At 56.8% G+C, this 19,120-nt stretch overlaps 5 protein-coding genes and 1 pseudogene across 6 annotated transcripts; 2 read left to right on the top strand and 4 right to left on the bottom strand.

Annotated features, from left to right (window-relative positions):
- Positions 1-124: 124 nt before the first annotated feature.
- CAOG_02069 (hypothetical protein) lies at positions 125-2,045 on the bottom strand (annotated as a pseudogene). Its single transcript has 3 exons — positions 1,515-2,045; positions 1,289-1,343; positions 125-1,197 (listed from the first exon to the last, which is right to left on the bottom strand).
- A 291-nt stretch (positions 2,046-2,336) lies between these two features.
- On the bottom strand, positions 2,337-4,396 carry CAOG_02068 (hypothetical protein; the record flags this gene model as incomplete). Its single annotated transcript, XM_004348768.2, has 3 exons — positions 2,337-3,826; positions 3,905-4,013; positions 4,085-4,396. The coding sequence occupies 3 exons, from the start codon at positions 4,394-4,396 to the stop codon at positions 2,337-2,339; spliced, it is 1,911 nt and encodes a 636-aa protein (XP_004348818.2).
- A 1,023-nt stretch (positions 4,397-5,419) lies between these two features.
- Positions 5,420-6,389, top strand: CAOG_02067 (hypothetical protein). The gene is made up of 2 exons (XM_004348767.2): positions 5,420-5,725; positions 5,892-6,389. Exons 1-2 carry the CDS (start codon positions 5,491-5,493, stop codon positions 6,269-6,271), a joined length of 615 nt encoding a protein of 204 aa, XP_004348817.1. The 5' UTR covers positions 5,420-5,490; the 3' UTR covers positions 6,272-6,389.
- CAOG_02066 (hypothetical protein) lies at positions 6,282-11,119 on the bottom strand (the record flags this gene model as incomplete). Its single annotated transcript, XM_004348766.2, has 1 exon — positions 6,282-11,119. One exon carries the CDS (start codon positions 11,117-11,119, stop codon positions 6,494-6,496), a length of 4,626 nt encoding a protein of 1,541 aa, XP_004348816.1. The 3' UTR covers positions 6,282-6,493.
- A 290-nt stretch (positions 11,120-11,409) lies between these two features.
- CAOG_02065 (hypothetical protein) lies at positions 11,410-14,005 on the top strand (the record flags this gene model as incomplete). The annotated part of the gene is made up of 2 exons (XM_004348765.2): positions 11,410-11,496; positions 11,564-14,005. 2 exons carry the CDS (start codon positions 11,410-11,412, stop codon positions 14,003-14,005), a joined length of 2,529 nt encoding a protein of 842 aa, XP_004348815.2.
- Positions 14,006-14,120: 115 nt separating this feature from the next.
- On the bottom strand, positions 14,121-18,701 carry CAOG_02064 (Anxa6 protein). The gene has a single exon (XM_004348764.2). It carries the CDS (start codon positions 18,565-18,567, stop codon positions 14,248-14,250), a length of 4,320 nt encoding a protein of 1,439 aa, XP_004348814.1. The 5' UTR covers positions 18,568-18,701; the 3' UTR covers positions 14,121-14,247.
- Positions 18,702-19,120: the final 419 nt, after the last annotated feature.

Below are 19,120 nucleotides of genomic sequence, written 5' to 3'. Positions count from 1 at the left end.
TACTGTACGATGCTGCCAGGAATCCGCTCTACAAACGATAAGCTCACTACTGTACGATGCTGCCAGGAATCCGCTCTCGTTTTTTGGTTTTTTTTTCTGTTTTTGTTCGTTAGATTAGATGTGTTTTCCTTGCGTTTTTTTGTCTTTATTGAAAATTCACGCTTTCGACTTCCACGGCCACTTTCATTGTACTGTGTTTTCGGTTTGTTTATTTGTTTGTTTTTGGTTCATTCAGCATAAATTAGGAGTCAATCCATCGCACGGTGACCATGCACATCAAAGCGGCAATGACGAGGGCGGACGAGGCCATGGTGGAAGCAGCATCTGAGGTGGCTGGCACAAAGTCATCGCCTTTGCCGCTGCCAGTTCCAGTTCCGGTGCCAGTTCCGGTGCCAGTTCCAGTGCCAGTTCCAGTGCTTGTCGACGTGGAAGTGCTCGTTGAAGTTGACGTACTCGTCGATGTCGAAGTGCCGGTTCCAGTCTCTGTGCTCGTCGATGTTGACGTGCTCGTCGATGTAGAAGTGCTCGTAGAGGTCGAAGAGCTCGTAGAGGTGGAAGTGCTCGTGCTAGTGCTGATTCCCGGTCCGGATCCCGCGCCTGGGAAGAGCTGGCCAGGCTGGATTGTGCCACCTGTGCTGACGATGCGATAGTACCAGGCACTGGCTGCCACCAAGTTGACCACATATGAATGGAATGGTTGCAATACCCAGGAGGCAAAACCAAAGGTGAGCTCAGTCTTGATGCCGCGAGCGTCGAGCATCTTGATGAACGCCTGGAGGGCGGCGGGGTCGTACAACAGCAAATCCTCCGCCTCAAACAGCATGGTGTGAAAGTTCCAGTAGGGTGACCACTGGTCAAGGAAGGTCCACAGCTGCTGTCGATCCGTCTCGCTGTGGCCAAGATCAAACTGCCACAGATACAAGTACGCATCCTGTCGTCCACTGTTGTACGGCGTGCTCGACGGTGGGATGTTCAGCAAGGCGGCGTACTCGTGCACACCCATGCCTTTGAATGCAGTTGGAAACTGAGTTTTCAAGGTCGCCTCGACTTGACCGAGAATGTTGTGCATCACGGCCGGTCCTTCCTCGTAAAAGGTAGCCGAGTCCAAGCCAATGTCTTTGGATTCGACAGAAACGGCGCACTCCTTTCCCAGGGAGCCCAGGTAGGTGCACTGTGGGACGCAGTTTTGCAAGATGGCTACAATCCGGAGAGAGAGAGAGAGAGGCAAGGCGGGAGGAAGTGAGTCATACTTGGCAAAATCCTTCGTTTCGTGTTACTTTGCACTTACTGTCATATGTGTCACGAAAGTCCATCATGTTGACGCGCGGCATGCGGTCAGAGAGCTGTAGCACACGAGTAGGAAGCACAACAGCCACGAGAAAAAAAAAACACAAAAGAAAAACCCAACAAAACAACGCCGTGAATTGTTTGCAACCGCCCCCCAAACTTGGCAACCTGTAGCAACACAACCAAGTGTGAAAGTGCCAGCAATGCACCAGCTATGGACTGCGTACCAACTTGAACGCTGACTTGGTCTCGCCGTTGTAGGTCGTGGTCAAGGCGTCGTACCAAACGGGAATATCATAAGTCATCGGAATCGGTGCACCTTCGTACGCCCATGCAGCCTTCATCTTGTCGGCCAGTTGCAGCTGCTGCTGGACGCACGATGCTTGGTATGTTGGATCATTCCAGTTGGGCAGCGACTGCGGTTCAATATCAAAGTGGATGCCGACCGGGGTCCCGTTCGCAGCGAAGGCCCCGCGAGCATTGGCGAGGAGGAAGAGGATTGCCGCGAAGAACGCCATAGGAAGCACAAGCACAAAGCCCGAAGGGCGATTTCGCGCTGGAGCTGTTCGCGGTGGCGACCCTTTCGAGCGAGGCGTGCGAAGCATGTTTTCAAGGTCAGGTGTTTTGACTTGTTGTTTTGCGATGTTGCCAAAACGTTGCAAGCGACGCAAAGGGTTTGAGAAGAAGAGATGACAGAAAAAAAAGTCAGCTCAATAGGAAGAAGGAAGGAATTAAAACGACGACTGAGCTTGGTCCGATGCAACGATGGGGAGGAATCGAGAAAAAAAAAAAACAAGAAATCTACGTGAGTGGGTTTGGCATTTTTGTGGTAGGAACCTTTTTGTTTTTTGCTCCTACTTTTTGGTTTGTCCTCCCCCACGTGGCACAGGGCACATCTGCTGCCGTGTTACCAAGATTGTGCGCAAGAATTTCATCGTTATGGCAGCATAAAAGTAGGTGTTGGATTTCCGTCCGTTCGACATTGGGAAAACAGACAAACAAACAAACAAACAAACAAGCAAACAAACAAACAAAGCGATCATTGTGGGTTAAAGACACAGATTCGACAGCATCGCTTGCAACGCATTCTGGCGAGCGTCGTCGTCAACCACCGTGACATCTGACAAGTCGAACAAGACAGCATACAACTGTTCGGTTGGGTGGTAAGTGAACAAGCCAACGTGACGCCAGTGCAGGTCGTTGTGCTCAAAGCCACAGTTGGCCATGTGCTGGACCGCGGCTTGAACTGCAGCTTGGACCTCTGGATCGCTCTGATCAGCCTCGGTTGCCGGGGAAATGTACGGCATGATGACCGCCCATGTGTGGTACTCGATGACCCGCACATCTTTGAACAGGACGGGCCAATCACGATTGCCCCAGATTGCGTGCCAGCGTTGCTGCTCTTCCTTGCACAACGTCTCAGCCGTGGCTTTGGGATGTCGCAACTTCACCACGCAGACACCTGGACGGGCTTCAGTCGCAACTGAAGCCAACCACGCGTCGCCATCACGACCCTGGCCGAGATTGACAAAGCAGTCCAAAGACGTGGCTTCGGCACCCCGAGCTGGGGTATACCGCCACTTGTTGAGGTCCAGCGATGGCATTGCCTTCTGTTCGTAAAAGTACTGGTAAGCGGGCGACTTAGTTTTGTCGTCGCTGTCTTGGCGAGAGACGGAAGCCTCCGTCAGCCGCAAACCAGAACAAGCGCCGTCAAAGCTGGGTTGGAAAATCGTCCAGTGCCACGCCTTGTAAATGACGCTGCGAAGGATATTAATCAGAAGTGGCCCGTCGCCTTGCAACTTTAGAACGCGAGTCGTACACAGAAATCGATCGGGCTCTGGTTTGCTTTTCACGCGATCAAATGAAGATTGATGCGGATTCGAGAGGTTCACGGAGGGCGCACCAGGACCCAGAGCCGTGCGGGTGGAGCGAAGCTCGCCGAAGCGATCATTAATCGCCCTCTCACGGCGTGCGGGTTGTGTGGCGTGTTCGTCGCTTTCGATTTCAGCTATCGTTGTTGCACTCGCACACCGGGTGGTGAAATCATCCTCGCACCAGACAAAACGCCACTCCTCGTAAGTCGTGAGGATGCCAAAGAGCGGTCTGACGCCATAATGCAAATGGCAACGATGAATGCAGTCGTATGTCTGACCGGCATTGTACTCATCTGCCATAACGGAGGAGCCTGGCATCTTGACTTCGACAATCACCAGCGGGCGATCGCAGTGAGTGAGAAGGAGAACATCTGGCGACTGGCCGAACATGGTTGTATTGACCTCCGCCAGGATATTTAGGTTGAGGGTGAACGCAAGTGAATCGAGCACGAGCGCGACGAAGCTTGCCAAACCGTTTTCACTGGAGATTGACTTGGGAATCTGGGCTCGCCGCGGCTGTACGATCAAGCCATCAATAATCCCGAAATCTTGCGGGGGACGGTATTTTGCTTTCTCGTGGGTTTTCGAAACGCTGGTTGAAGGGCCAGTGTGCTGGATGAGAGGAAACGGAGGGAGCGAGGTAGGAAACACGTGCTGCCCCTCGGCTATTTTCAAACGCAAGGCAAATGCAGTCAGCACAACGCACCCTGACTCCAGTCACAACATTTGGTCGGCTCGCTCACTTTGTTTCTCCAAGGCGCGCTTTCCTTGCTCGGCGGCCAGCCTTTGCTTCTTCTCGAGCCTTTGCTTCTTCTCGAGCCGCGCTGCCTTCTCGGCGGCCAGCTTTCCTTGCTCGGCGGCCAGTTGTCCTTTTCAGAAGTGAGTTCTGCCGTGAACAGCTTGACGAGAGCGTTTCCCCACACAAACTTCGCGAGCTCTGAAATTGAGGGGAAGCCTTTCGCGACAAGCGCAGCTTTCATTTTGTTTCGTTGCTCGGTGCTCGGCTTCGCCACGGCCATGTCCTTCTGCAGAGCCACTGCATCAGCCTGAAGCTGCGTGATGTTAGCATCGAGCTGCGTGATTTCAGCATCGAGCTTGCTGATGTGAGCATCAAGCGCAGCAAACTGTTCCGCCAGAGCATCCTGCTGGTGGGCGGCCGGAGGAGCGCTTTCAGCGATGACCAAGCCCGTCCTCAGCTCGGAAGCGAGTGTCTGAACCACGGGATTGTCGCTCATCGCCAAGAAGGACGCGGGGAGGGGAGAAGAGGAGGGGGGGGGGAAAAAGAATGATTCTTGATGATCAGCCGAGCTTTGACAAGGAAGTGTGCAACGAGAGGACATCACCTACCTAAAGCCAAGTTGACAAACATTTCAAGCATGTCCCACCAGCTAGTCATTCTCCGTCTCTCTCTATCTCTCTCTCTCTCTCTCTCTCTCTCTCTCTCTTTCTCTCTCTCTCTCTCTCTTTTTCACTCTCAACTATTTCATTGCATCAATTCAATGTGATTTGTTTTGTTCAAAAACAAAAACCAAATCGGATTGCTCTAAATTCGCATCACAAATCATGATAGCTGACAACTTGACGGCTGCTGGTGCTGTACGCATTTGAAGCTTGAGCAAGCTCGGGGGAACAAACCTGGTGTTCACCAGCGACCGTTGTTCGTCTGGAACGAAATTGTTGAAAGTGCTTGATTAGAGGAGCAAGAAACAATGAGGTTTCGATGCTGCCTTTCATGGCCAAAACAAAAACCAATCTCATGCACAAAACAAAATGAAGGTTGCTTACCTTGTTCGACGCAGCAATCATGGCAGGTCGTAATGTGCTTTTCAATAAACTCTTGCCCTTTCAAAGTGACTTGGCACCGCACTCGGTCATCCCCTCCCCGCAGTCCCTTGTCCTCGCCCAACCATCATGCCAGTGGATCACCTTCCTAGTGGCATGCGTTGCACAATCCCAGCGGCCTTTACGCAACGCGCGCAACACGCTTTGGTTGCCCCATTCGCACAGGTGATCAATGCACACTCTTGCTCTTCCTCCGTTTCCTCCTTCCTTCCTTCCTTCCTTCCATCCGTCCTTCTTTTTCCCCGTTCTTCTCCTATTCTCCCTCCGCCCCTCTTGTCGCTTTCTGCTCTTGTGCACGGTCACGCATGAGCACACAGCACGAGAGACGGAAGTTTTCTCTTTGCTCAACACTTCATTTTCTCCGTTTTTGCACAAGTTTTTATCCTCCGTGCCTGCCTTTTAAGCCGAATCGCCAAACTTGGTCACTCCTCAGTCGTTTTTTTCTCATCACACAGAACTAACAAACCCCCAAAACTTCAAACACACAATGTCTGGCGACGGAAAGTACCACGTGCACTACTTTGCAGGCCGCGGCCTCGGCGAGATTGCCCGCATTGCGCTGTCGGAGGCTGGCGTCGAGTTTGAGGACCACCGCTTCGAGTCCCTCCCCGCCGATCTCAAGGCCACGACCAAGTTCGGCCAGGTCCCGCTGCTCGTCACCCCCGCTGGCGACCGCATCAACCAGTCCACTGCCATCCTCCGCTTCATCGGTGCCACCCACGGTGAGTTCGGATTTGCCATACATAAGGATTGAACAATCTCCCCGATATTTTGGGGGGTTCACTCTACCTTTTTAAAAAAACAGCCTCATATATATTTTTGAAAAATTTTCCGCTTGATGCTCACCTTGAAAACGATCGACGGACGCTGATCATGCATGTTGAACAGGCCTCAGCGGCAAGACTGCCCTCGAGAACGCCGAGATTGACCAGGTCATTGAGGGCGTCAACGACATCCGCGCCAAGTACCGCGCTCTGCCCGCCGATGCTGCCAACGAGGAGCGCATCAAGTTCTTCAGCACCGTCCTGCCCCAATGGCTCGGCTACTTTGAGGCCATCCTCAAGAAGACCGGCTCGGGCTTCTATGTTGGCTCGAACGTCACCATTGCCGATCTCTACGTCTACGTCTCGTTCGACTCTGTGATCAACAAGACTGCCGACGCACAGCCCATCGACGCCTTCCCGCTCGTCAAGGCTCACCTCGAGGCCATTGCCGCTCGCCCTCGCATTGCCGCCTGGATTGCCAAGCGCCCCGTCTCCCAATGGTAAAAAAAAAAACACAAGACATTTTGGGGTGCAACGTTGAGAATAAGAGATTAGTATGTTCTTGAAAGCGTGTTGCATGACAATGTGAAGCAAAAAAAATACAACAATGTTAATTCGTTCATTGGCATCGGCAGCTTCTATTTGTTGCTTGGTTTGTTTGAGGTGGATCATTCCTTCATTTGCATCAGCCACTCGCACTTTGTTGCTCGGTTTTTCGACTGTTGCTCAAGGCAACTGAGCGGTGCGTGCCACGTCAATGGCAGCCAACCCAAGCTGTGCCAACTGGGTCGCAGCAGCAGAGTCGCTACTGGTCTCAACCGACTCAACATCAACCTTGTCGCTCGCCGCGTCATCAGCACCTTGATCAAACTCGGGCGATCGCAGCATTTCGGGAACTCCTCGGAGAACAGCGCCCAGCTGCTCCTGTGGAAGGTCGTACAATGCTTGGAGGGTCTCGAGATACGTGTTGAGCTGGCCCCAGTTGTGCATCCGCGTGGCACGCCGTCTCACGGCAGCCCACGATGTCCAGTCGTTGCCGTGCTGCCAGAGTCGGAACTCGCTGTTCTGCTTAAAGAATCCTACTTGTTCAAAGTATAGCCGGACGACCTCCTGCTCGGGCAGCAGCGTTTGCGACGACCATCGTACAATGTCCCGTCGCGCGCGCATATCCATGTGCAGCAAGAGCGCGTCAGTGAAATGACCCATGCGCGCCATACAGCTGGCATAGTCTGTCGGGGGAAGCGCAGCGAGCAGCGTCTCGACATCTCGAGCAGTCAAACGAGGCTGCTCGTTGGTCAGGGCGGCGGCGTCCCGCGCAAGCAGCGCTGTGAGCGGGGGGAGGCGCGCCTCGCGGCCGTACAAGCTGTGCAGCAAGGCCTCGCGCGACTGCTGGGGCCATTTGTTCGAAGAGTCGGCAGGAGGCGCGCTGCCAAAGTGAAGGGCGACCAGAACGTCGAGCGCAGCCTCCGGCAACCCGATGCGCTGCAGGCTGGTGACCACCAATGTGAGCATGGCGGACGACTGCAAGGCGGGCTGCAGCTGCTGAAGCACAGAGTGGAGGACATTCGCGGTGGCCGTCGGGCTCGCATTGTCCCAAGCAACCAGACTGCCGACGTGCGACAACCGGCGATTGGCCTGGCTGCGATCAAAGTCGGTCGTCGTGGCAAAGTACAACGAGGCAGGCTGGAGCTGCGAGGACGCGCACACGCGGAAGGCGGTGGCCGCGGCGCTCTGGCCGTCATTCTCCATCATCAAAATGGATTCCGCGAACGACCCGGTGCCCATCCACCACGCGTCAAAGGACGGGGCAGCATCGTTAGTTGGCTGCTGCTCGGCAACAGTAGGGACGCTGGATTTTTTGGCAGCATATTGGTCGAGTGCCGCACGGGTGCTGGATCCTGGGAAGTGCTTGGCAACAAACTCGGAGAAACGCTGGGGAAGGACGGGGCGTACTGATGCACGAGCCTTCTTCAGCGAGGCACGCGCGTCCGCGCTCGTCGTCCACGAGGACGATTCGGTTGGGAGCCGGGTTGACGACAGAGCATCATCATTGGACGGCCGTCCCCAGCTGAGCACGGGCTCGCCGCGAAGCAAGGAACGCAACAGCCATGCCTGAAGCGCCAGTCCAAGCATGTCCATGTTTGCTGGCTGCTTGCAGCGCAGGAGGACTTCGAGCATGCGCGATGGCAAAAGACGATCTGCCTGCTCCGAGGAATTGGCAACGGTCGACAACAGCAGCGCCGCGTCATGACGCTCGAAAGCCTCGAGCTGCTCGATGGCCTTGGGGAGTAGCGGCGATGTTGGTGGCACCTCAACAAGGAAATAGCTGAGATAGGCATCGACGAGCTGCGAGGCGTCGGCGCCGTGAGCGTTCACAACGTGCACAAACAGGTCGGTCGCTGTCGCAACATCCTGATACTGGACGAGGAGCTCGCGAATAGCGCAAGTTGCCAACAAAACAAGGCGGTAACGTGCCTCGAATCCAGGCCCGGCGGCAACTTCACGCACATAAGAGCCCAAGGCGAGGCGAGTGGACAATTGCTGGTATGTGGAAGTGTGCGCGCCGGATTTGGCGGCCAACACGTCGACCGCTCTTTGAGCGAGGGTTGAGGCTTCCATCAGGCGCTCTGCAATCACCGACCCCTGCGGGTCACTCAGCGCGTCTCGGAGCGCTGCAACAAGACGAAGCAGCTGCGATTTGTCCTGCTCCATCACAACCATGTTGAAAGTCGCCCGGTCGGCATGCTGGTTGGCAAGCCACACAAAGTTTGGTGGTACCGACAAGGCGCTGCTGCGCTTATGGGCGGCGGTGGCAGCCGCGGTACGTCCCTCTGGGGCGCTGGCGCTGGAACCGGACGCCGCTGTGGCTCCACCACAGAGCAACTCAAAGCCGAGCGCCTTCCACAACAGCGTGGCGGCATCCTTCTCGCCTCGCATGCTCAAAAGACGATGCACTTCGACCGAAATCACGTCAGACACCGTGTGACCAGCGGGGTAGCAGTCAGAGATGGCAGCCAGAGCGCCGTGAAGGTCGTGGTTTTGGATGAGCGAGTGGCAGATCAGCGCAGCGCCTTTGCGCGCCGGGAACCGGGGGAAGGCGTTTGGCAGATCGCGGGGTTGGACGCCGACCAACGCCGGGCCCCAGCGAACTGCTTGCTCGGCAGCCAGCTGAGCGAGGTAGGCTGACGGGGGCTGCGACATGAGCAACTCGTTGACGAGCGTGGACTTTGTGAATCCCAAAGGATCGCCACGCAAAAGCACGGACAGCGCCCGACACGCCGATTCGTCGAGGAAGGCGCGCGATTTGATGACGAATTGCAAAGCACGCTCAGCGGTGGCCGCGTCGCCCGCGGCAGCACACGCCACCAGCAGCCGGGACAGCGAGTCCGAGACGAGCGCATTCTTGTCCCCAGAGTACATGGTTGACGACGAGCGCGACCAACCAGTCGGATTTTTCGTGTCGGAAGGACTTGCTGGAGCCAAGATGCATTGGATCCAGTTGAGCGCGGATGCACGGTGACCGTGCTCCGCCAGAGCGTTTGCAATGGTTGCGTGGAGCGAGTGGTGGCCTCTGCTGATGGAGGTGCCGTGAAGCTCCAAGATCCACGCAGCTAGGCCAATATACTGCGGCACGTGCTTGGCAATGAGCGACAACATGGTTTGACGAATGGCTGTCACTTCCTCCTGCCACCCAAACCAAAACTGTTTGCTGACAAACATGGCAAGCTGCGCAATGACATGAGAAGGGTGGAGCAAGCCTGCCGGAAAGTGCTGGAGTGGCCAAAGCGAGACGAGTGCTGGATGCGTCGAGATGAGAAACTCTGGCGTCGGCTCGCGCGGTCGCAAGCGAAACCATCGCATCGCCCAGCTGTAAGGTAGGTTACTCAAGTCTGTGCCAGGAAGCATGGATCCGTAGTGGAATCGGGCTGCGACGCCAGTATTGGAGGTCTGGCCGCGTAAAACTTCCCACCAACCGTGCACAGGATGCGTTTTCAGGGATGCGTCGGGGATGGCGTGGGCGTTTGCCACCGAAGCAATCGACGCGCGCTCGTGCGGGTCTGCTGCCAGCACCAGCGCCATGAGCGTCTGGAAGGGCATGACGGGGGGAACGACCGTTGGAGCGGGATTGTGGAGCTTTGGGACGGCTTCGATGACGGCCCGCATCACGACTGTCGGAGACCGGCTGGAGTCGCGTTCCTTCAAGAAGGAACCGCGATCAAAGCGGGTCAGGTCGACTGCGCGAATCGGGGTTTGCTGGAAGGTCGGGGACACTTTGAGCAGCATGTACCTGTCTGCGTCGTTGACTGGAACCAAAAAGGCCAGGCCCTCAGCGGCAGCGCTGGTCGTGTCCAGGGCCAAGGCGAGGCGAGCGATCGACATGCGCATGGCGAGAACGGGCGGCGTGTGCAGCAGATCGGTCTTCCAGTTGTACGACGCCTCGTCGCCCGCCGCTGCCTGCCACGTTCGTCGATGTGCGGTTTCGGTTGCCTCTAGAATTCGGGCGGTTGCCAGAGTGCCTTCCATGACAAGCAGCGCCTGAGCCTCGAGCGCGGCGAGTAGTGCCATCCGGCCAGCACTGGGCACGTCGCACGATGCGATATACCGCAGGATGCGCTCCGCGAAGGTCGTGATCAGCGTTGTCCGTGCTGCTAGCTGCGCAGGCGCCTGAGCGTTGTTCCGGGTGACGTCCAAGGCAGGCTGCTCTGCGAGGAAGGCGAGTCCGAGCTCGTAGCCAGCGGGACCGGCCAATGTCGGCAGTTTGCCCGGAGCAGTGTTGTCCGTCGCAGTAGTAGTAGTAGTAGTAGTAGTAGTAGTAGTAGTAGTAGTAGTAGTAGTAGTAGTAGTAGTAGCAGTAGTCGTAGTAGTAGTCGTAGTAGGGGTGATGGTAGGGGTCGTGGCAGTGGTCGCACTGGTCTCTGCTCTTGGCTGGTAGCGGACTGCTTCTGTGTCTGCTCCGGCTGCCACGCCGCTGTTGCTGTTGCGGCTGCGCGTGTAGCTGGACTGCGATCGCGTCGGATGGTCACGCGTGTCTGTGGAGTGTGCGGGAGAGGGAGTCCGCCTTGGTCCTGGCCCTCCTTGCTGCTGCTGCTGGGAGCGATCGCCTCGTGGAGGATGCCTGGACGCCCTCGGCGTTGCTGGCCGCTGCCCGTGCGCCCGTCCCTGATCCCGCGAATAACGTGGAGAGGTAGAACTGGTCCGAGTGGTGGCATCAGCGGCGGTTGAGGACTGCGATCGAGCTGCTGCTGCCAGTCGTCCTACAGCAGCTGGGGCACGATGGCTGGCAGTGGCAATAGACGACCACGCCAATGAAGGCGCAGCCACAGCAGCGTGCAGCAGTCGCAATCGCAGCATAATCACACACAACGACAAGTGCAAAATGCAGAATGCAATGAAATAAAGAGAGAGAGAGAGAGAGAGAAAACGAGAAAGAAAGAAAGAAAGAAAGAAAAGGGGGAAAAAAAAAACAGAGACTGAGAAATCTGAGAAATCTGAGAATCTGACAACCGAAAAGTGAGAATTGAGACTTGTACTGAATTGGAAAGGTCCATTGCTCATTTTTGTCCATCAGTGAAGACAGGAGAGGAGAAGGGGGGGAAAGAGCATTGAACTATGAGTGCAGTACCATTACAATCACAATCGCAATGGAAGAGAGCGACGAGCATTGCAGATCACTCTCAATCAACATCAGCCGCTCGACTCGCTCGTCGTCGTCATCAGTGCCATGCATTGTACAGCAGTCGCAGCAGTAGCAGCAGTAGCAGTGGGATTCTCACACTATCCCGACTCCCTCTGCAGACGCGACCATTGGCACGACTAGTCCTCCTATTGGTACTCCTCGCATCAAGGAGTGCTGCTGCTGTCGCACATGACAGCGACCGCCTCCTGCCGTTCGGACCACAGCTCGCAGTGCACTCTGCTGGGATTGATCCTACCTGGGCCGAGCGCGGATTCTGCTTTCGCCTCATCCCATCACCAGCATCACCAGCATCACCACCAGCATCACCAGCATCATCAGAATCTGCGCTGCCGTACTGCCCGCTGCCGTTCAATCTCGCTGCAACGACGCTCGCTCGGTACGCTGGCTCGCCTCCGACAGCACCAATTGCTGGAGAATCAAAGCCAAACCCAGTCGTCGTCCAGCCGTGCCGTGGAGCCACGGCATCATCCGTTTCCAGCAGCCGATTCCCCGACGTGGAGTTTGATAACGCCATCGTCCCAGAGCTAGTGCGCGTGCGTTCGGCGCAGGAACAAGCGTCAAAGCAAGGCCAGAAGCAGAACGACCCGGCTTTCATTCTGCCGCCCACGCTTCTCAGTTCCCACGCCTACGCCAATGCTAAGCACGACAACGACAACCACGCCAACACCGACAACAACAACAACAACAACAACGACGACGACGACGACGACGACGACGACGAAAACAATACCAACAACCACCCGCCAAGATTCTCAACCGCTTACCAGCGGCATTCATTTCACATCCTGCAAGACATTCTCTACCCAATGACCGTCCAAGAGTTTCTGACAGACTACCTCGAGCGAAGACCGTTTGTCATCTCGCGAGCCACGCCCAAGAACAGCGAGCAGCTGGCTCGATTCGCACACATTGTTGACCGATTTTACGAGTCAACGGGCGGACGCGATGACATTGATCACATTGTGCCAGGCACATTTCTGACGCCATCCGACTTTCGCTTGGTGGATCGCGGCGGCCCGCTCATGAAAGAATGGCACAAAACCCCAAACGACATTCAGCCGGCGTACACGCAGCTGAACGCCACGACCGTGATATCGCACGCCCAATGGACCTTTCCCCGCACACGCACCCTCGTCAAGTTGCTCGAGGAGATTTTTGGCGTGCACACCAACGGCAACCTGTACTCGACGCCCAAGTTCTCTCGCGGCTTTACTCCCCACTATGATGTGCACAGCACATTCATCTTTCAGCTCTCGGGCAACAAGGACTGGGAAGTGTACCTGCCCGAAACAGTCCTTCCCATTGGCGGCCTTTTGAGTCAAAACTACAGCGGGCGCGCGTTGGGAGAGCCCGTCATGTCATTCTCGCTTCGGAAAGGCGACTTGCTCTACTTGCCGCGTGGGTGGGTCCATCAAGCCACGGCCACCGACGCACCTTCTCTGCACTTGACCGTGTCGCTCGGGCACACCATGGCCTACATGACGGCTGTCCTTGATGCATGCATGGAGGTTGCCGCGGGCAGCAAGCTGGCAGACTCTCCCTTTGTGCAAGCCATCACCCGCCTGGAGCAGATCACTGGATCGTCGACGGTTGCCTTCGAGGCGTTGCAAGTTATTTGGTCTGCGCTCGAAGAGCTGTTTCCTGTCGTTCGCATCCCAATCTTCAATTCCAACCTTGGAGGTCAGGCTGAACACGTGTACAGCGTTGCTTGGCATCGACGAGTCGTGCAAGTGCTGGAAGACGGAATCGAGCTGTTCGAGGCGGGAAACATTTTCCGTCGGGTCAGCCGCTTGGTCCCCGCGATCGGCCCGGCCAGTGTCGTTCGGAATGTCTACAGCACGTTTGTGCAGCAGGTGCGAGACCTGGCGCTCTACCGGCAAGCTGTTGACCTGGCACTCGCTCGCCTGGTCCCCTTCTGGTCGCCTGTGCCCTCGCCTGTGCGCAACTGGTTGTTTGGGTATGCCAACGCCCACGCCGTCAATCCTCGCCACCACGCCTGTTCCCCACGAGCACCCGAGAGAATTCATGGGAAGCAACAGCCGCAGCTCGCGCCGTGCAAACCGCCTCCGCGTCCTCGCCTGCCTTCGAATCTGTTTGAGCAGCTGGACATGCTCGACACGTTGCACCGCAATTCGACCATTGCTCCAGGGCTGCCCATTTGGGGCCGCTTGATGCATTCTGCCGACCTTGCTCCCAGCTTGAAGACAACGCTCTTGAATTGCGTCAAGACCCACAGCTTTGAGCAACGACAACACGCAGTCCGTGTGCGATGGGCGCGAGAAACAAAGGACTGCTTTGTGATTGGCCCTTCGGTGTGTGAGGCCTTTCCTGGACGCTTTGTCGCCGCTCTCGAGTTTCTGCTTTCTGCGGAATCGCCGTTTCTGTCGTGGGGCGCAAACCACGATGAGCAGACCAGCCCCTGGCGCATCGCCGACGTGCTTCACGCCGCCCAAAACCAACAAACGGAAGCCGAGTTATTTGCTCTTGTTCGTTTGCTCGTGCTGCAAGGCTTTGTTCGTGTCTTCTCTTCTGCCGCATGAGCCAGCTGGTGCGTGTTAACATATTCCGATTTTTTTCATACACATTGGAACCCAGATTTTGTGATTCTCAATTATTGACGCCAAACTCTCCAAAAACGATAGATTGCAAAACGGATTGCAGAAACAACACACAATTTTAATCAGATAATAAAACAACGCATCACAGGCACAATCCAACCCGAGGGAGGGCGGAGAGAAACAAAACATTCTAGGTGAAATGCGGCAAAACAAAAAACCAATGTTTAGCGCTGGGGCTCTTCCACCATTCGCAACAGGAGGCGCATGTAGTCGCCACTGGTCTCGGACTCGATGGCAGCGGCGAGCGTCTTTCCGTAGAGTTGCAGGTAGCGGTCGCGAATCTGAGAGAGGTCGACCTCGTTGCGCGTGACAATCATGCGAATCAAACCAGAGTCGTTCGTGCCCAAGCCCTTCATCATGGCTTGGCTGCGGGCAGTAAAGTACTCGACAGGATCGCGAACAACCTTGATGATGGTTGTCAGGGCTTTCTTGATGTTGAAGCTCATCTCGCTCGAGATGGCAGCCTCAAGGCTGTTCTGGCTCAGCTTGGCATACTCGTCCATCACGGCGCGAATGTGGGCAAAGCTGCGCTGCGTCAGAATCGTGATGAATGCCGCCTCGTCGGTGCCGACCTTGCCTTCGCCCGCCTTGTAGAGCGCCTGGGCGTCGGCAGTGGCGTCCTTGGGGTTGACTGGGCGGTTGCTGTCGGGACGCTCGCCCTTCATGAGCGAGGCGAGGAGCTGCTTAAAGTCGCCGGAAACGTCGTCGCCGACCTCCTGCTCCATGTCCTTGCTGAACAGCTTGCGGAAGGACTCGCGGATGGCCTTGATCTCGGGCCCGGAGCGAGTGCACAGAATCTCAATCAGCGTGGAGTCGTCCGTGCCCAGGCCCTTGATGGACTCGTGGATGCTCTCGGCGTCGTACTCGGAGCGCGTCATCATCAGCGCCAGCAAAGTGTTGCGATACTGGCCGCTGGTCTCCGACTTGATGTCCTGCACGATGGTGCGGGGAGCATACATTTGGTTGTACGCGTTCAGAATCATTTGACGCTGAGCGGTCGTGCGCAGGCAAAGCGCCTGGCTCAGTTTGTCCTCGTTGGTGCCAAGGCCCTTGAAGCACGTGCGGAGCAGCTTGGCGTCTTCTTCGGGGGAGGTGCGCTCCTCTTCCACGAGCTCAATCAGCAGCTGGCGGTACGAGCCAGACGTGTCGCCCTTGACCATTGCCGCCAAATCTTGCTTGAACGTCTTGGTAAACTCCTCGCGAATGTTGCCCATGTCAATTTCGGAGCGCGAAACAACAATGCGGATGAGGGAGGCATCGTCCGTGCCAATGCCCTTCATGGAGCGGTACAGACGCTCGGCAAAGAAGGCGTAGCCGTTGCGAATGCTGCGCACGATCGTGACGAGAGCGCGCTTGAGGTTGAAGGAGAACTCGCGCTCGATCGACTTTTCCAGATGGTAGTCGACGAGCTTGGTGTACTCAAAGAAGGCGCCGCGGAGACGCTCGTACGAGCGCTGGGTGAGAATCTCGATAAAGACGTCCTCGTTGGTGCCAACCTTGGATTCGCCAGCCTTGTACAGAGCCTGGGCATCGGCCTTGGCCTCCTCGGTGGTGTACTGGGGATTGTCACTGCGCTCGGCCTTGCAGAGCGCCAAGAGAAGCTTGAGGTACTGTCCAGAGGTCTCCTTGGTGAGATCGGCCTCGAGCTCGGAGGTGAACAGCGTGCGGTAGGCATTCTTGAGGGCAATGATTTGCTGCTTGGAGCGCGTGCACAGAATCTCAATCAGGACGGTGTCGTCCGTGCCCAGACCCTTCATGGCCTTGTTCAGGCAAGTGGCATCAAACTCGGCAGAGGACATCATGAGCGCCACCAGGCATTCGCGGAAGTTGCCCGACGTTTCGCTTCGGAGGTCCTTGAGCAAGTCCCTGGACAGGTTGGTCTCGTACGCCTTCTTGACGGCCATGCGCTGCTCGTACGAGCGACCAGACAGGCACTGGATGAGCTTCTTGTCGTTCGTGCCAATGCCCTTCATGGCCTTGCGCAGCGCCTTGGCGTCCTCGTCCGCGTTGAAGCGGGGATACGGCTTGACCGTGGCGCGAGGAGGAGCCAGAGGCTTGAAGGTCTTGGGCACGGCGACGCGAGAGTTGCACATGCCAAAGCCGAGCGTCGAGTTGGGAGGCAGGACGCCGTTGTTGAGACCGCGCAGCTGCTCCTGGTAAATCATCGTCAGAGCCTCCGTGTCGCGCATGTAATCGCCATCCAGGGCGGTCTCGACGAGCTTCAGAAGCAGACGCTTGTAGTCGCCCGACGTTTCAGACTCGACAGCAGCCTCCAGCGACTCGTCGTACTGGGCAAAGTAGGACTCGCGGATGGCGTTCAGGTCGTTCTCGGCGCGAGTGATGATGACGCGCTGGAGGGTGTCGTCGTTCGTGCCAATGCCACGCATGGCCTCGTGCAGGACCTCAGCAAAGTAGTCGGGAGCAGAGCGAACGTAGCGGACAATCGTAATGAGGGCCTTCTTGAGGTTGAAGCTCATCTCGCGCTTGATCGACTTTTCAATGTCGTACTCGCACAAGCGCGCATACTCTTCAAAGGTGATGCGCAGCTGGTTGATGGGACGCTGAGTGAGCGTGCGAATAAAGACAGCCTCGTCCGTGCCAGCCTTGTCCTCGCCGGCATTGTAGAGCGCGGTGGCGTCGGCCTTGGCCTGAGCGACATCGATGGCAGTCGACTCGGAGCGCTGGCCCTGGAGCAGCGTGAGCAGCAGCGTGCGGTAGTCGCCCGACGTGTCTTCCTTCAGGTCGGTCTCAAAGTCCTTGCTAAACTCCTTGTGGTAGGCCTCCTTGATGGCCTTGAGCTCCATGTTGGAACGGGTGCAAAGAATCTCCATCAGCACAGAGTCGGTCGTGCCCAAGCCCTTGACGGCACGGTTGAGGCTGCGCGCGTCAAACTCGGCAGGCGACATCATGAGCGTCAGCAGCGCCTGCTGGAAGTTGCCGGACGTCTCGGACTTGAGATCCTTGATGAGGTCGCGAGCGTACATTTGGTCGTACGTGGTGCGGATGGCAAGGCGTTGGGTGGTCTTGCGCACACCGAGAATGTCGACGAGCTTGTCCTCGTTGGTGCCGACGCCCTTCATGGCCTTGCGGAGGGCCTTGGCGTCCTTCTCGGGATCGAACGTGTCCTGCTCAATGAGGCCCAGAAGCGCGGTGCGGTAGTTGCCGCTCGTGTCGCCGCGCACAAACGTCTCGAGCGTCTGGCCGTAGGCCTTGTAGAACTCGTCCTTGATGTTTCCGAGATCAACCTCGCAGTGCTCCACGACAATGCGGATGAGGGTCGAGTCGTCCGTGCCCATGCCCTTCATGGCCTTGTACAGGCGCTCGGCAAAGAAGAGCGGCGCGTTGCGCACGTGCTTGGCAATGGCGAGCAGACCGGCTTGGATGTTGAAGGAGAATTCGCGCTCCACCGTCTTTTCAAAGCTGTGGTCGGACAGCTTGGCGTAGTCGTCAAAGACGGTGCGCAAGTGCTCGCTGCTGCGAGTGGCGAGAATCGAAATGAAGACGTTCTCGTCCGTGCCCACACGCGACTCGCCGGCGCGATAGAGGGCGGTGGCATCAGCCTTGGCAGCAGCGGCGTCCACGGCCTTGCCTTCCTCGCGACGCGCTTGCAGCAGGGCAACGAGGAGGTTGCGGTAGTCGCCCGAGGTTTCCGACTTGACGTCCGTCTCGAGATCGCGGTTGTACACGCGCGAGTAGGCTTCGCGGATGGCGCGGATTTGGCCATTGGTGCGGGTGGCGATAATCTCAATGACGGTGGTGTCGTTCGTGCCGAGACCCTTCATGGCCTTGTGCAGGTAGAAGGCGTCCAGCTCGGGCAACGGCGTCAACAGGGCAATCAGCAAATCGCGGAAGTCGCCGCTCGTCTCGCCGCGCAGGTCCTTGACAAAGTCGCGGCCAAAGTTGGCGTCGAACGCCTGCTTGATGGCGAGACGCTGCTCAAGCACACGCGAGGTGAGCACCGAGATGACCTTGCGATCGTCCGTGCCCAGACCCTTGAAGGCCTTGCGGAGAGCCTTGGCGTCCATTTCCGCGTTAAAGTTGCGCGCCGGGAGCAAGGTCGGCTTGTTGGCACCGCCAACCATCATCGACATGCGGTGCTGGAGCGCAGGGGAGCCCGGAGCACCGCCCGACAGCGGCGATGCAATGTAGCTCGTGGACGTGGTGCGCGTCATTGGCGAGATGGGCGATCCGCCAGCAGCAGCGTTCATCTGCGCCATGGCCGACGCGTGCGTCGCAGCCGACACGGGCGGGTATCCTGGGCCGCCCGCACCAGCTGGCATGGCAGCATGGTGGTGATGGCTGGCCATCTGGTCAAAGTAGCCCTGCGGCGCGGCACCCGGGGGCAGCAAGAGCGCCATCAGCATTGGCGGATAGCCTCCCGGCGCGCCCACCGGCGGGAACGTGGGCGCCAAGTTGAGCGGCGGCGGGATGTGGCTCGCGGCGGCGGTTGGGTGGTGCGCCGCGTCCTGCAGAAAAGTGCACATTTTGTATGGCAGAAGTGAGATTGTTGGGGGATTTAGCACATCGCCTTGATGGTTTAGCTTCTTGTTCTTGTAATTTGTTTCTATCGTTGGATGTCAACATTGGTGGTGGTATGGGCTGATTTGTTCGGTTTCTTCACACTTTGCATTTCCCATTTCCACTGCTCTTTGCTCCAACTCCCAACTCGCTCACTTTTTCTCTCCCCCCCCCCACTCTTTGAGCTCTTCTTGTTGTCTTTTTCCAATCGATTGTTTTTCCCCCTTGTTGTCAAGTGTAAAGTGGATGAATCATGTTCATCATGCATCATCACAATCACACAATGCGGGTTTGTTGTCTTCACAAAATGTTACCGCTCTTTTTTTGGTCTTTGTTTGCCCTTCTTTGGCCTCGTTTTCCATCTCTCTCTCTCTCTCTCTCTCTCTCTCTCTCTCTCTCTCTCTCTCTCTCTCTCTCTCTCTCTCTCTCTCTCTCTCTCTCTCTCTCTCTCTCTCTCTCTCTCTCTCTCTCTCTCTCTCTCTCTCTCTCTCTCTCTCTCTCTCTCTCTCTCTCTCTCTC

This window comes from Capsaspora owczarzaki (assembly GCF_000151315.2).
Source record: "Capsaspora owczarzaki ATCC 30864 unplaced genomic scaffold supercont2.3, whole genome shotgun sequence".
In the NCBI taxonomy this organism is placed as follows: domain Eukaryota; class Filasterea; order Ministeriida; family Capsasporidae; genus Capsaspora; species Capsaspora owczarzaki.
The sequence above is the reverse complement of the archived record's forward strand: the minus strand, read 5'-3'. Positions and strand labels throughout refer to the sequence as shown.

What these genes read in the sequence shown, in the direction of transcription:
- CAOG_02067 (XM_004348767.2), top strand. Translation starts at nt 5,491, where the DNA reads ATGTCTGGCGACGGAAAGTACCACGTGCACTACTTTGCAGGCCGCGGC. An exon ending in CTTCATCGGTGCCACCCACG is followed by an intron (nt 5,726 to 5,891) that starts GTGAGTTCGGAT and finishes CATGTTGAACAG; the next exon opens with GCCTCAGCGGCAAGACTGCC.
- CAOG_02064 (XM_004348764.2), bottom strand. Translation starts at nt 18,567, where the DNA reads ATGTGCACTTTTCTGCAGGACGCGGCGCACCACCCAACCGCCGCCGCG.